The 17066-nt window shown below is 37.9% G+C and overlaps 1 protein-coding gene across 5 annotated transcripts in view; it reads left to right on the top strand.

The window, feature by feature from the left end:
* The first annotated feature begins 1315 nt into the window (after nucleotides 1-1315).
* PRMT3 (protein arginine methyltransferase 3) overlaps nucleotides 1316-17066 on the top strand; it is a 128703-nt gene continuing 112952 nt past the window's right edge. For 3 of the 5 annotated variants that reach the window (XM_065528380.1, XM_005578392.3, XM_065528378.2), the window contains exons 1-8: nucleotides 1316-1489; nucleotides 1737-1872; nucleotides 3453-3535; nucleotides 5890-5939; nucleotides 6559-6661; nucleotides 9482-9641; nucleotides 11254-11398; nucleotides 16366-16431. In XM_065528380.1, the coding sequence (XP_065384452.1) occupies nucleotides 1318-1489; nucleotides 1737-1872; nucleotides 3453-3535; nucleotides 5890-5939; nucleotides 6559-6661; nucleotides 9482-9641; nucleotides 11254-11398; nucleotides 16366-16431 (915 nt within the window). In that variant the 5' untranslated portion in view covers nucleotides 1316-1317. The remainder of the gene's footprint in view (nucleotides 1490-1736; nucleotides 1873-3452; nucleotides 3536-5889; nucleotides 5940-6558; nucleotides 6662-9481; nucleotides 9642-11253; nucleotides 11399-16365; nucleotides 16432-17066) is intronic. The other 2 variants (XM_045371609.2, XM_015434975.3) reach the window with 2 other exon arrangements.

Raw genomic sequence — 17066 nt, 5'->3', positions numbered from 1 at the left:
ATAATTCCAGCTACTGGGGAGGCTGAGACAGGAGAATTGCTTGAACCCGGGAGGTGGAGGTTGCAGTAACCCTGAGATCGCGCCATTGCACTCCATCTTGGGCAACAAGAGCGAAACTCCATCTTAAAAAAAAAAAAAAAAAGATTCTATGGTTTGAATAGAAAGGAAGAAAGGGAAGTGGCATGAGACAGGCAGGGGAACATTTGTATTCTTCCCTACACAGCAGCCAGAATTTTACTTTCTCAACACATCTGAGAGCATCACTCCCTGGCTTAAACAGTTCAACCATTTTCCATTGTTTAGGACAAACTAACACTTATGTCTGAGCACTTTACATGTATTATCTCGCTTTATCCTTACTGTAGTCCTGAGGTTAGTGCAGGGTTTTTTTTTTTTAAGATGAAGTCTTGCCCTGTTGCCCAGGCTGGAGTGCAATGACACAATCTCGGCTCACTACAAGGTCGGCCTCCCGGGTCAAGCAATTCTCCTGCCTCACCCTCCCAAGTAGCTGGGATTGCAGGCACGTGCCACCACACCCGGTTAATTTTTGTATTTTTAGTAGCAACAAGGTTTCACCATGTTGGCCAGGCTGGTCTCGAACTGCTAACCTCAGGTGATCTGCCTGCTTCAGCATCCCAAAGTGCTGGGACTACAGACATGAGCCACCGTGCCCAGCCCAAGTGCGGTTATTATCCTTGTTTTGTATTTGATGAAACTGAGGCAGAGAGAGGTGAAGTAACTTGCCCAAGATCATAATGACAAAGTGACATGGGTAGGATTCAAACACAGCAGGCTGCCTCTAGAGTTCACGTTCTCACTTAACCAAAGATTAAAATCCGTTTTGGGGGGGTTGACGCCTATCTGTCCCTGCAGTAGACCCACCCTGGCCCATGCAGTTCGTTCCCTCTCGCCAGCTGCACCCCCTCCAGGACTTGGGAGCCCAGAAACCAGCCGAGCCGTCAGCGTTTGGCCTCCTCCGCCACCAGAGGGCGTCATGGGCCGATCGCCCCTCCGCTAACCGCTCATCCCAGGAAAAAGGGGCGCACAGAGGACAGGATGCCAACAGCAAAACCGCTGCGACGTCTCTCTGCCTCAGGGCTCAGAGCAGCGGGCCGGGACCTCCCACTAACGCCTGCCGCAACCTAAGGAAGAGAGAAAAGGCACCTCCTGGGCTGCAACATTAACCGTCATCAGCGCGCCTCCTCATCGCGCACTGCGTCAACCCTGCGACGGGAGGAGGCGGAGCCCCCGCTGTCGCCCCGCCCCCACCTCACGTGACCCACACGGCGCCTCGAGGCCGGAAGCGCGCGCGCTCAGATGTTCCCGGCTATCTGCGAAGTTCTCGGAGACCGGATCCCGCCGCGGGCTCGCGCTTGTGCTTGCGCTAAGGCCGCTGCGCGCGCTCGTTGCCCATCCTGGTCCCCGCCCCTAGGCACGCCGGGCTCTCGGGGTACCACAGTCATGTGCTCGTTAGCGTCAGGCGCTACCGGTGGGTACCCTGGCCCCTCAGCACCCGGCTCGCCCAGCCCCAGGCCGTGCCGCTGTGGGGCCGGTGGAAGACCCTCCGGGACACGGGCCCGGCCCGGGCGGGGTTGGGGGCTCGCAGGGAGCACGGAGGAGGTGCTGAGTGAGGGCTGCGGGTGGACGGGGCGAGGGAGAGCCCATCCTCACTTACTCCTCGAGCCCCCGGGCCGCACTGGTGTCCGAGGCCGATCTGATTGTTGTGCGTGTGTTAGGCGGCCGGGGCACTGTGGAGGATGAGGAGGACCCGCCAGAACTGTCGGACAGCGGGGACGAGGCTGCCTGGGAGGATGAGGACGATGCTGATCTCCCCCACGACAAGCAACAGACCCCCTGCCTGTTCTGTAACAGGTTCGTCCACCTCAGCGCCTGGCCCCTGCCCTAGTGTGCCCAGGCGCGTGGGTGTGTGTGCCCAGGAACGACTTCGGGCAAGAGGCGAGCCAGAGTGGCCTGTCTTTGAATTCTGGAACACTGGTCTGGGGTGAAGGCTTGTGGAGAAGGAGGACTGTCAGTAGTAGAAAGTGGGAACCATGAACTGGAAGGCCGGTTGTACTGCCAGCTTTTGACTAGTAGTGCGTTGAATCTGTGGTTCCCTAATCTTGTCGGTTGAAACGCTGAAAAAACAACAACAAAATGATACTGAACTCTGCACCTGAATCCTTCTAAATCAGGCATGGGGTCTAGGAATATTCTCTTTTATGAGAACAAGATCAGAAGTAACAGTGAAGTTACTAACGAGTTACTAAATGAGTAAAATTTGGGAGCCACACTGAACTGATAATCCCTACGGAGCCTTCCAGCTTTACCATGCTAATTATTTGACAAGTTGGGAGCTTCTCAGGTGAAACATTTCTGTTACATTTGAGCGGTTTACATAGCCTAAGAAGGAAGTTCACCTTCCTTAAGTAGGATTTTTCACTTGGAGAAAAAGAGACTGCAGTATCAATAATTTGCTCAAGGTCACAAAGCTGTGGTGTGCTTATTTCCAAACTCACATTCCTGCCACTTGAAATTCTGCCTATTAGTCTTGGGAAGCTTTGGCTGCTGTCCTAGGCAAATAGGCAGGAAAGAGGCCCGGCTGGCATTGGCCAGTGTTACTTTAATACTTTTTTTCAGTGTTCCCTGTATCTGGGCGTGGTGCTGATTGGTGGTGTGTTAGTGTTCTCATCTGTAGCCCCATTGGGTAGATAGAATGCCTGTATATATTCTAGTTGTCATACAGTATTTATTGAGCACCAGTGGTGCAGTGGCTGTGATAGCCTCCATAAATACTTCAAATAACCTATCTTGGTAAACATTTGTTGAAAACTAATGCTCCACATGTGTTAGGAATATAGATAAGGTATGCAGCTTCTCTGCTGTGTATTCCTGTTTAAGTGTCCTTCAGATTTGCATGTCACATAATAAAGAGGCTTGATCCTCACAGTGTCTATAATGCAAGTACGTCGGGAACACTACAAGATCACTTTTGAAATAAGACACTTTGGGAGTATGCCAGCTGTAAAATTACATTTTTTGCTTTATTTCTAAAAGCAGTTTGAGCTGTGCCAGTTCAAAGCCTCTGAAAGCAGAGTTGACACTTAGAGAAGAATCTCAAGTAGAGAAATTGTGTGACTTGAGAGAAACAGACTCTATCAAAGGGAACGCTCTTAAAAGCTTGTTGATAAAATCAGTGACATTATTTGACAAATAAATTCACCTTGATGTTTAAACGATAATTGGTTTTAGGTGTAAAATGGGACTCAGAAGTACTAATTCCCTTTAGAAATGCTGGGTTCCCTTCCTTTCAGATACAAGTCTGTTTTTTCTTAATTGGAAATAAAACTAGAAACCAGCAGAGTAAAAAAAAAAAAAAAGTGTATATGTAGCATGAAATCAGTATTTAGACTTCTTGGGGGACTATTCCATGAAGCTATTGCTTAATTTTTCAGGTTATTCACATCTGCCGAAGAAACATTTTCACACTGTAAGTCTGAACATCAATTTAATATTGACAGCATGGTTCATAAACATGGTGAGTGTTTTTTAGAATAAAGGCAATTTAAGTTGTGAAATTTGGCCAGGTATGGAGGCTCACACCTGTCATCCCAGCACTTTGGGAGGCTGAGGTGGCTGGTCACTTTAGGTCAGGAGTTCAAGACCAGCCTGGCCAACATGGTGAAACCCCATCTCTACTAAAATACAAAAGTTATCTGGGTGTGGTGATGCACACCTGTAATCCCAGCTACTCAGAAGACTGAGGCAGGTGAATTGCTTAAACACGGGAGGTGGAGGTAGCAGTGAGCTGAGATGGCATCACTGCACTGCAGCCTGGGTGACAGTGAGACTCTTCTCAAAAAAAAAAAAAAAAGAAAGAAAAAGAAGGTTGTGAAATATAAGTTCAGATTTTATAGTTTTTCAGACCCTTTTCTGTATGAGTTTAATATGGCAAATCATACAGCAACATCTTATCTTGTGGAAATGGAGTTTTTTTGACAAGCAGTCCTTGAGAAAAGATGAATAAGTCACTCTTCTAGACAAGATTCACTATATTTAAGCTTATATTAGCTTTTCAACTAAAAACAAAAACAGATTGGGCATGTGATTACATTTTTACATTTTATGTGATTACATATTAGATTTAGGGAGAGCAAGTGTAGGTGTAGGACTTGAAAAAGGAGGCAGTTCATTTGAAAAAAGACAATCAGCTTGAAGAATGACATGAACTTCACAGCCTATGAGACTGAGTTTTATACAAAGTTTGGTAGAGACTGGAAAAAGTGATGAAGTTAAGGTTAATATGCAAAGTACTCAGGTGATGTTTCTATTGAAACTTTTATTTAAACACACTTGACTTATGATTAAGGACTTCCACTTCTTTAAATGGATATAGAAGAGCTATACTACAATAAAATTAAATAGGCCAGGTGCGGTGGCTCACGCCTGTGATTCCAGCACTTTGGGAGGCCGAGGTGGGTGGATCACAAAGTCAGGGGATCGAGACCATCCTGGCTAACCCAGTGAAACCCCTACTCTACTAAAAATTCAAAAAATTAGCCAGGCATGGTGGCACGTGCCTGTAGTCCCAGCTACTTGGGAGGCTGAGGCAGGAGAATCACTTGAACCCGGGAGGCAGAGGTTGCAGTGAGCTGAGATCATGCCACTGCACTCCAGCCTGGGCGACAGACTGAGACTCCGTCTCACAAAAAAAAAAAAAAAATACAGAATAGGTGTTTTGGTCCCTATATTTGTTGACAACTAAGAAGGGACATTATTGAAGAATAGCAAATACTAACAGATGTTTCAGTGTCAATAAATATGTGGTATCACATGTTCATAAATCATAAATTCAGGTGCAAGTACTTTTGTAAGGCATAAATGACAGCCTCATTTTTTAATGCTTTTTGTTTTTGTTTTTGTTTTTGTTTTTGTTTTTTCTGAGACAGAGTCTCGCTCTTGTTGCCCAGGCTGGAGTGCAATGGCGTGATCTCGGCTCACCGCAACCTCCGCGTCCTGGGTTCAAGTGATTCTCCTCCCTCAGCCTCCCGTGTAGTTGAGATTATAGGCATGCTCCACCACACTGGCTAATTTTGTATTTTTAGTAAAGACAGGGTTTCTCCATGTTGGTCAGGCTAGTCTCAAACTCCCAACCTCAGGTGATCCACCTGTCTTGGCCTCCCAAAGTGCTGGGATTACAGGTATGAGCCACTGTGCCCAGCCTTAACGTTTTTAATGTTGCATTTCTAAAGTATTAGAATCATACTTGAGATAGAATTATGTTTTGTTTTTTTTTTTTCCACTTACCAATATAGGGGGTTTGTATACTATTAAAGCTTTCTCATAACAACAGTTTTATGACAAATAATTGGTTGGTTGGATATATTACTGCTTTCCTTTGTTTTAAATGCTGCTTAATTTCTGGAAAGATATGAGAACCAGATAACAAGCCTTATTGGGTTTGCATCATTTAACTTCATGTAGAAGCTAGTATACACCATGTCCTGGCAAAATTATAATTTGATACACACCATAAAAATTAGGGATTTAAAACTTTCAGCTCTGATATCAATTGCCAAATACTTGGTAAAATGTTGGACCTAATTTTCCAGATTTGTGTTGTTCTGACAAAGGAGGAGCAGAATTTTAAAGATCAATTTCCCATCCTTTTAGAAATACTACAAAAACTTTAATTTGTCTTCTATGGCTGCTTCTCAATACAGAAGTATTGTCGTATTACTACTTCTAATTCTTAATAAAATTCAAAATATAAGTAGTAATTTAGAGGTCAGAAGTATTTTATTGTTTAATCAGAGAAGTCTTTATGGAACGGGTCAGTTAAACAAAACTCCTTATGTTAAAATAGGTGAATTATCTTTTTTCCCCCTTTAGGGCTTGAATTTTATGGATACATTAAGCTAATAAATTTTATTAGACTTAAGGTAAGTTGACAGCTTAATTTACAATTTTGTTTAGAAATTAAAGAAATGCTACAGTGACTGTCAGTGTACTGATTATTTAAAAGAATATGAGGAACTGCATTAAATTCGGTACTCATTATATTGGGGAATCATGGACATTAGGAACTAGCACAGCAGAAAGCACCACGTAAGTGTCTACCATAACTAACAAATACTATTTTCACTGCGTCTAAGAGATGAATCCGTGTATGTGAAAAAGTAATTCAGTGTCAGATAAAGGGAAATACTGATGGACAGGATCTGTAAAATCAGAAATAATTTCTAATGTGATTTTAAGTATTTTGATTGCTCTTTTTTCTGTTTTTTTCAAATACTTTGTGTTTTTTTTGTCCTACTTAAATGAATGTTTAATGGCATGACAACACTTTCCCCAAATCCAAACAGTAAAAAAAACTCTGCATTGAAACTACTGATTAAGCAATTATCCAGCAAGTTAATGAAATGACAGGCATGTACAGACTTTTTAGAGACATACTGATTTTGTGTAATGCAAACATAATTTCCTTTGTTTAATTCTGTAGTTTTTACTAAGGAGATTTTGCGATTAATGAAAAAAACATGAAATTAATTTTATATCCAGAATCCTACAGTTGAGTACATGAATTCCATATACAACCCAGTGCCTTGGGAGAAAGAAGAATATTTGAAGCCAGTATTAGAAGATGACCTTTTACTTCAATTTGGTAAGATGAACATAAGTGTATCTACTTTAATTAACATAAGGCCATTTGTTATGGCAAAATGGAAGTAAAGTGTTTTAGGAAAAGACATGCTTTTTAAAATTCTCTAAATGCCTCATCACGTAGTTGGTTTCAATAGAAAAGTTAAGTTGCTTAAAAACTAATAGTCGGCCAGGCGCGGTGGCTCATGCCTGTAATCCCAGCACTTTGGGAGGCTATAGGCAGATCACGAGGTCAGGAGATCGAGACCATCCTTGCTAACACAGTGAGACCCCATCTTTACTAAAAATACAAAAAGTTAGCCGGGCATGGTGGCGGGCACCTGTAGTCCCAGCTACTGGGAGGCTGAGGCAGGAGAATCTCTTGAACCTGGGATACAGGTGACAGAGCAAGACTCTGTTTAAAAAAACCAAATACTCTGTGATCAAAGGATTGTCTGTTTTTGCCTTTAATTGCTTCATTTATTTTGGAGCTCTTATGTGAGGTTTATACACATTTATAATTGTTATATTTTACTGAAATATTGGCCAACTTTTGCAGTAATTCTTCTCTGCCTGAAAGAAGTATCCAGGTGATTTGAACATCCTGAGACAGAAGGTAGACGTGGAAATTTGTCTTTCTGAATATGGTTTAGGCCTTTGAATTCTAGCAAATTGTAGTTAGGAATCTTAATATTAACTAAATCCTTTCTCTTTTTCAAATCTCTAAGTTTAATCTTTAATATATAATTATCTGCATATTCTTAAAATTAAAAAGTTTTTATTATGACAATTTTTATTGTAGCAGAAAGCAAAACAGAAACTGACCAGTTTGAAGAATTTTGAAATCAAAATACAAAATGAGGTTTGTAGTAGGAAGTAGAAAACACAGTATACCAGCCTTATATAATTTGGAAATATTTTGTTGTGTTCATTAATTTTTGGTGAATTAGATAGTGAATGAATGCAGTTTTTAAACCTCAGTGACTCAATATTCTACCAGAGTGATTAGAAGTTAGTGACACCCTGCACTGCTTTTATAACAAGAATTCAACTTAGGCTGTAGTCTCTTATAGTATTAGGCATTCGTTAGGCTTAGCTGTTTTGTCCTAACTCTGAAGAAGTGTCTTCACAACTGAAAAATGAATAGGAATGTTTACAAAGTCACATTTCTTCCAGTGCTATCCTGAGGGGAAAAGGTAATATTTGCACTACTTCCTGCCTTAAGTTGATCTGAAAGTTAGACCAGTAAATGGACATGGATTTTGTGAAATTCACAAACTACATATATTAACTTATCTTTGCAGAGAAGTGAAATTAAAATTAAATATAGTGAAATTAAAATTAAATCAATAATTTAAAAATACTAGGAATTAGAATATTTAATAATATCAGCAATAAGACTTTAGTGTATAGATTTCATTCCACCTTGCCCAGGATGAAAAATTAGTGTGTAGAATTCTTTGCACACTGTCCTTAGGAATGTTTTTTTTCCTCCAGTTTTATTCAGGTATAATTGATAAGTGAAAATTTTGTACATTTCAAGTATACAATATGACGATTTGATTTGCATATACTTTGTGAAGTGATTACTGTAACCAAGCTGATTAACATCATCACCTCACATTCCATTTTTTTTTTTTTGTGTTGAGAACAGCTGAGATCTACTGTCTGCAAATTTCAAGTATACAGTGCGGCATTTTTAACTATAGTCACTTTACCATAGGCAGATGCCCATAACTTACTCGTATTGTAGCTGAAAGTGTGTACACTTTGACCAACATCTCCTCATTTCCACCACCATTTCACTCTCTGCTTCTGTGAGTTTTTTTTTTAATTCCACACAAAAGTGAGATCACACAGTGTTTGTCTGTTTGTGTCTGTCTTATTTTGCTTCACATAATGTCCTCCACGTTTATTCATATTGTCATATATGGCAGGATTTCCCTTAAGCAATATCTGAATTTAATACCTGCTACAATAAGGACACAGGCTAGGAGGTGGCTTTGTGTAATGGCAAGAACATGGGCTGGGAATGCAGGTGTGAGTTTAAATCTTAGTTCTTCCATAAACAGATATATAACTTTGGGATAGTCACTTTATTTCTCTGAAATTTATTTTTTCCATGCCTCAAATAGGGATAAATACATCTTTACTGTGTTTTGAGAATAAAACGAGATGTAATGATGTACTTGAAAGATACCTGCTGATCAATAAATATTAGGTTTTTTCTTTCTACTTTTTTCTCCCTGGATTTGGTTGAGTATAATTAATATTTAAATATATGTCCAGTTGAGCCAGCTAATGAAAAACTTAGACTAAAAGCATGCTCTTTGAATTCAAACTGAAATAGTTTAGATGATAAATATTTATTATTATTATTTTTAAGACCGAGTCTCACTGTATTCTCCAGGTTGGAGTACAGTGGTGCGATCTCAGCTCACTGCAACCTCCACTTCTGAGGTTCAAGCAATTCTCCTGCCTCAGTCTCCCAAGTAGCTGGGACCACAGGCCCGCACCACCAGGCCTGGCTAATTTTTTGTATTTTTTTTTTTTTTTTTTTTTTTTTTTTTAGTAGAGACAAGGTTTCACCAAATTGGCCAGGCTAGTCTTGATCACTGTTGGCCTCAAGTGATCTGCCTGCCTCGGCCTTGCAAAATGCTGGGATTATAGGTGTAAGCCACTGTGCAAAGCCAAGATGATTAATATTCAATTAAAAGTACTTTCACTAATCTTTCTCAATTGGCCACATAGTAGAAGCTTAGGGCATATTTATTCCTAACATATTTATACTTGTTTTGTTGTTATAAGATGGCCTGATGATAATGTCCATTTATTTCTTTAGATGTGGAAGATCTTTATGAACCGGTGTCAGTACCCTTCTCATACCCCAATGGGCTCAGTGAAAATACATCTGTTGTTGAAAAATTGAAATGTATGGAAGCCAGGGCATTGTCTGCTGAAGCCGAATTGGCTAGAGCACGTGAAGATCTGCAAAAAATGAAGTAATTTATCAATCTTGCAAAATTAATTGTTTAGATCTCCAAAATAATACAACCAATGGCAAAGTAGAATATAGAACATTTCATATACTGGAAAGTACAATGTAGATATTTTATCTTCATACAGTTAAAGATATGTAGCATTTTTATACATTATGGATATCGTTAATTAATATAAAGTCTTATGGTTTTACCTATTCTGATATGTTCTGACAAATGTTGTCCTCATGAATGTTTTTGTTTTTTATTGCCTTCCTTTCAGTTTTCCTGTTTGCAGTTGATTTCTCCATTTTACTTTTTCTATCTTAGTTTTTTAAAGTGGAAGGATTAATCTTTTTGAGGTTTGGGGAAAATACAGGGTTGAAGTTTTTATTTTTAAAGAATCAAAATGTAGGCTGCAGTGGCTCACATCTGTAATCTCAGCACTTTGGGAGGCCAAGGTGGGTGGATCATGAGGTCAGGAGTTTGAGACCAATCTGGCCAACATGATGAAACCCCATCTCTACTAAAAATACAAAAATTAGCTGGGGTGTGGTGGTGCATGCCTATAATCCCAGCTACTTGGGAGGCTGAGACGGGAGAATTGCTTGAATCCGGGAAGTGGAGGTTACAGTGAGCCGAGATCATGCCACTGTACTCCAACCTGAGCAACAGAGCAAGACTTTGTCTTGTGTGTGGGGGGTGGGTGTGGGAAGAATCAAAATGTAATTATGGTATAGTATGAACCCAGAAAACCAGATACACAGTGACAGTTTTTTCCAGTGAATAAATTAGCATTGTACTGGTGTAGTACTTTTCAAAGTTTAATGTGCATAGGAATCAATTGGGATCCTGTTAAAATGTAAATTCTGATTCAGGAGATTGAGAACAGGGCCTGAGATTCTGCATTTCTAACAAGTATACCTCACAGGCCTTCCTGTTGGATTTGTAAGCTGTTTGCTGTTGCCTGAGTACCTATTTGATGATTTGCCAGAATGTATGTTCAGCGGGAAAGATAGTAGAACCAATTGTAGTTCCTCTTCTCTGTTTCAGAATTTTTATGCTAGGTAACCAAGCAACCAACACCAACTTTACCTTTTGCCCCTTTGGACTTGTCCCTTCTGTATACCTTATGGATTCCTAATATGTCATGATCTGAGAGGGATCTGAGTTTTAGAGCTGGAGTGGGTGGTGTTGGTGTATATAAATAATTATCTATTTGGGTCTACTTTCTGCTTATATAACACTCCCAAGAAATAATATGGTTTTAAAGAATATTAATAGAGCTGAAATACACGACATTGATCCAGTTGCTAAAAAAGGATTTTAAAACAATAGAAATAATAGAGGATAATAAAAGTAATATGCTTATTTTGTTCAGTTGAAAGACATAAAGAGGATAATTTGCAGTTGGCATTGCTTTTGTGGTTTGTAGAAGGAGTGCATAAAATTGTTTTTGAATATTGCCGTTGCTTCAGATCCAGCAGGGGGAGCTTTCAGTTATTCAAGGTAGAATGTGATTTAGAAGGCTCATCACACTATACTGCCTCCTCTTTCCTCTTCTTCAACCTCTAGCCTTTCCTTTATTCATGGTCCAATAAACCTGTCTCAAGGGTGTATTTCAAATTGATTACAGACAATTTGCTCAGGATTTTGTGATGAACGCAGATGTCAGAACCTGCTCGTCATCTACTAGTATCATTGCGGACCTCCAGGAGGATGAGGACGGTGTTTATTTCAGCTCATACGGGCATTATGGGATACATGAAGAAATGCTAAAGGTTAGAAAAGAACACAAATGTGCCAAATCCATACTAAAGGAAAAATAGAACAGGTTCTTTCTTAATATATATGTACACTGTAGGAGACCTCCTTTTTTTGGGTGGGGAGAACTGCTTTTTAAACACCTCTTTGGTGCTTGATAGCTCATCTTGGGTTGAAAATATTACAAGACTGGGCACGGTGGCACATGCCTGTAATACCAGCACTTTGGGAGCCCAAGGCAGGAGGACTGCTTGAGCCCAGGAGTTCGAGACCAGCCTGGGCAATGTAGTGAGACCCTGTCTACCAAAAAAAAAAAAAAAAGGAAAGAAGAAGAAAAGATTACAGAGGCATCAGTCATTTGTACATTCCATTTAAAATCATTATTAATCTTTTTATGAAATCACTTTTTCCTTAAAATATTGGAAAAACTTGGCAATTTTAGTCTTCTCAAAGGCAACTATTAAATAGGAACAATTAGATGGATTAAATTATATATTTACCTTTTAATGTATATAGGAAATGATTAATTTCAGTGTTTTAAATAGCCATACTGACTTTTGTTTGGGCCAATAATAAATTCTTTGATATAAAGTTTAATTATAAATCTCACAATTATTATGGAACTTTTTTACCATTGAAATCATTGACATACAGGAGTATTTCCTGAATTGGTCAAATTAGATACAGTCATGCACTGCATACTAATGTTTCAGTCAATCAGACTGATGTGATGGTGCCGCCATGAGACTATAATGCCATATTTTTACTGTACCTTTTCTATGTTTAGATATGCTTAGATACAAAAATACCATTGTGTTATAGTTGCCTACAGTATTCAGTACAGTGACATGCTGTACAGGTTTGTAGCCTAGGAGTAATAGGCTATCTTACAGAGCCTAGGTGTGTAGTAGGCTATATACCATCTCCATTTGTGAAGTATGCTCTGTGATGTTCACACAACACATTTCTCAGAAGTATCCCTAGCATTAAGCAACACGTGACTGTATTTAAATCTGGCTGGTTTTAATTTTTATAACGGTAATATCCATGTAAAATAAAAGTTGATTTCTAGCTATACTTGATAATTATACATTTTATTAAGTATTATAGATTGTAAAATAGGAAGATGTAATTTTTAGTTCAGTGAAATTTAGAATATCTACGTAGAGTAAAATAAATGTTGGAACGTAAACATTGAAAGTTTAGATGTTTATCTCTGAATTTTAGATGCCACCATTACCTATTCTTAAAACCAACAAACAAAATATCCCTTTCTAAATCCTTCCTCCAGAGATTGTTTTATTTTATGGTTTCCCTGAAGCACAGGCATTTAAGCTAACCAGGGATATTTGATAACATGTATATATTTTGTTGATTCGGTTTTGCCAGATCACAGAATAGAAGTTTGGTAATTGATAATTGTACTTATGTGGGGTCTTTTAAAACATTGTCATGTCATTACTAATTACATGTCGTGGTTGTGCTTTTCGTTGTCACTTGGGTAATGGCATAGCATTATAAGTAATAGATACGTTATTATAAGTAATACATTATTTTGAGTCTCAGTGAATTCGTTGAAAAGAAATTGACTTGCTTCATTTTCTTTATTAATTTTTTTATGTTTAGAATATTTTCTTTAAAGAAGTTTATCTAGAGCCATGTTTGTCATTTTAAATCATCCCATTAAATGCCATAAACCTTTCATTCCTTTGGTATGGAAATTGTGTTGGGCTTTTCAGACAGGTTAAAGGTTACTGAAACTTTCAGTAGAGTGTTGAGCGTTGTGAGTACAATCATCAAGGAAATTTAGTTTAAGTACTGACCATTTACAAATCTTTATCCTGGACACTTGTATCTATATGTCAGTAACCGTAAGATTTCACACCTGGTCTGGTACCTTTAACTCCTTTCGATGTACATATAGATTTAAGAAGTTCCAACTTGAAGTTTCCAGTGTCACCTTTTCCCTTTGAGAGAATCACTTAAATATCATTCTGTGTGCCCTAACTTCCTTTAGTTCTTGTGCAGTGTAATATCCTCCCCTTGGAAATGATTCTATTAAATGTCTATAGGACATATGGATAGTTGATTCAAAAAGAACTGTTTATACATTTGCATTTTGCCAAGTTATGTGCTGTGAATGAATGGGAAGCATGCCTTATATCACAGCTTTATTTCTCGTTTCTTATCAGAATGATTCTTAGCACACATAAACTGTTCAAGGTATATTACCACTAGAATGTTACCTAATTTTTGTAACTCATTTAAAATTGAGAAATCATATTTGCAGGACATATTTTTGTGGTTGGAATCGGCCTTGTTTTTAGAGAGTGTAATTCGGGTTTTTTGTTGCTTGGCTTCATGTCTTTTCATGACACTATTTTTGGTACATGTTTTGATTAAAATTTTTAAAAAAATAGCTTGTGATCTTATTTCTTTAGATGAGATGAAGTTACCTTTCTTGAATTACAGAGATATAATTGATAGAGGGATAAATTACATGAACTTTCAAAATTCCTTGCCACTTTATCTTTTTGAAGAAGAGTCATCATTGACTACTACTGTAAATCCGAAATGCATCATTCTTCTTTGTTTTAAGATCAACATTATTCATTCTGTTGTACATTTATCACAGATCATAGTGCCCTTTAGTAAAGTGAAATTTTAGTAATTTTTCTTTGCTGCATTCTCTTTATTGTATCTGCACCTGTCTTATGGACTGCCAAGTGAGCACTACCACCTTTATGAGCTTGTAAATTAAAAACATACTGTTGCTTATATATGTAAAATTTATAGTATATAACTTTTTTCTTTACCTTCATTCTTCGTATTTGCAGGAATAATTTCTTGATACCTTACTAGTCTTAAAATATTATCTTGCTCCTAAGTATTGGAGCAGTAATTTTTTTATTTTATTTTTCTTAGTTTCAAGGTTGATATAAAAAATTTTTTTAATTTCTGTTTATTGTTGTTTTGTATTGACATGTTAGCCTTTGTTAGAATAAATTTTTAGAAATGGTTATAAAGGCTGCTCTTTTGTTTGCTTACATTTTCTTATTTATTGGATTTTTTTTTTTTTTTCAAAAATTCAGTGACTAAATTGAAGCTCTGCTATATACAAGGCACTATGTTTTGTATACTTTGGATTTCATTACACCAGCATGAGCATACAAACAAAAACAAATGAATATATTGAAAGAGCCAGAATGAAAGATTGTCATTTAGTTGAGTAGCAGTGCATGGCGTTAGGACAGCAGTTGGAATTCTATTGATTAAGTGGAAGTAGTGGTGAGGCAGTATGATTTGTGAGAGCTTTCTGAGTGACTGCATTCCTGACTGATGTTCACCCTCTGTAAGTTTTGTTGTTTCTGCAAAAATCACTGGTTATAGTATCAGAGGAGTATAAAATTTGTAAACATGTATGAAATGGTATGCTTTGAAAAAAGTTTTAAAATTAGAAAATTAGTTTATATATACATTTATTTATCTTAGTAATTCTTAAAGTAACTTCGGGAGAAGATTTAATAAGCCTAATTTTAAAATTTTTTTGAAAAGCAGTGAGAAGTAATCAGAAAACATGGAATTAATTGTGGACAATTCCCTTTTTAGGTCTAGTACTTAAGTAAAACAACTTGCCCTTTAAGATCTCCTTTTATGCTTTAAAAAAAGTCTCAATTGGCATAAAAATATTTTGGGGGTATGATTTGTATAAAATTTTGATATTGTAGCAATTGGTGTAATATTTTGTTTTCACCCTGATGTGAAACTTAAAACTAGAATTCCCATTGTGTGATACTTATTTTTATCACAGTCATATTGTACTAACATGACAGCAGAGCCCCTGACTGCTTAATTTGCAGTCAGTATGTGTTTCAACCTAGGGAATCAACTCTATTCATGAACCAGCATAAATGTCAGAGTTACGTGCTTGCCTTGGTCACAAGGTTATATGAGACTCCAGAGTGTAGGAGCCTTATAATGTGGGCTGCAGGGCTCAAATGATTTACTTTTAGGCTTACAGGCTTTTAAACATCATTTCCTACTACAGAAATTTTTACAAACAAAACAGGAATGTAAATCAGATAGGTGCTGATCAATGACTTTCTTTGAAAAACGTATCCAGTTTAGTGTAATTTTTCGTATGTAGCTGCAACGTTTGCATTTATTTATTTTTATCTCCTTTCTTCTTTTGTTTTGTTTTTGAGATGGAATTTTTGCTCTTGTGGCCCAGGCTGGAGTGCAATGGTGCGATCTCAGCTCACCGCAACCTCCGCCTCCCGGTTCAAGCGATTCTCCTGCCTCAGCCTCCTCAGTAGCTGGGATTACAGGCATGCGCCACCATACCTGGCTAATTTTGTATTTTTGGTAGAGACAGGGTTACTCCATGTTGGTCAGGCTGGTCTCAAACTCCCGGCCTCAGGTGATCTGCCCGCCTCAGCCTCCCAAAGTGCTGGGATTACAGGCGTGAGCCTCCGAACCCAGCCCCTTACTTTTATTTCTGTTTTTTTTGGAGACAGGGTCTTACTTTGTTGCCCAGCCTGGTCTCAGACTCCTAGCTTCAAGTGAGTATTCCAGGCGTGAGCCACTGCACTTGGCTTCTCCCTTATTTTAATATAGCTGTAGTGCAGAGAATCAGGCTGTAGTTTCCAGGCCCTGTTGAAAGGAGAAAACATATTCATCTTTTATTAGCTTCAATTATCACTCTAAGTCTTATGGTGATAATGCACATAAAGAGAAAAATGTACACATTTTTAAGAACTTGGGTCTTATTTGAGTTTCAGTCTTCGTAAAATATTTTCTTTGTGTGTTGTTGCTATTTCTATTCTTTTTTGTTTTCTTAGGAAAAAAAAATAAGCTTGGTATCCCAGGTATAAAAGCTGCTATGGAAACTAGCAATGTGTGATAAAATGGCAAATATCACCCTTAAAAAATTTATTTGTTTAGACTGTCCTATAAACACAGCGTTTTCATCTCTCCACCCTAGGACAAAATACGAACAGAAAGCTACCGAGATTTCATATACCAGAATCCACATATCTTCAAAGACAAGGTAAGTAGCATAGGTTATAGAATTATACATTTCATGTTGTTCTTGGGCAGTAGAAATCCTCTGTTGGGTCATCATTGTGATAGCAATTGATTTAACACCTTCTGTCTTTATTTCATGGAAGACTTTTATGATGCTGCTCTGTGGTGCAGAGTACTGATAACAGAAATGCTGATTGCTGCTGTCATTCAATATGCTCTTTTTAAAAATTGAAAGTTATTAATTATAATGACATAGCTTAGTTATAATGACATAGCTTAGTTAAATTTTGCTTATTCAGATAATTTTGCTTAAACCATATTTTTTGTTTATAGTTATTCCTATGAATTTTAAATGTATCAGATAAGCACCATGTCATAGCACACTTTTAATTATTACTCTAGTTTGTGTTCAGTAATGGAAAATTAATGAGTTTAAGAACATTAAGAAGTAGGGTTCACTATTGTAATATAGTACTTATTTTATATGCTTTCTTTTAATACTTTACCCCATTAAGAGATACTTTGTATTTTACAATTAGTTTTAATATTGGCTTAAGTTATTTAAAAAATGATCTTATACTCTTGTGTGTGCATGTGCCTGAGTGTTTGAAATTTGTGTTTTTTGGCTTTTCTTCCTTACATATTTTGTTTTTTCAT

The sequence above is a fragment of the Macaca fascicularis genome, chromosome 14 (assembly GCF_037993035.2).
Source record: "Macaca fascicularis isolate 582-1 chromosome 14, T2T-MFA8v1.1".
Lineage (NCBI taxonomy): Eukaryota > Metazoa > Chordata > Mammalia > Primates > Cercopithecidae > Macaca > Macaca fascicularis.
Note: the sequence above shows the minus strand (reverse complement) of the source record. Positions and strands in the feature narration are given on the sequence as shown.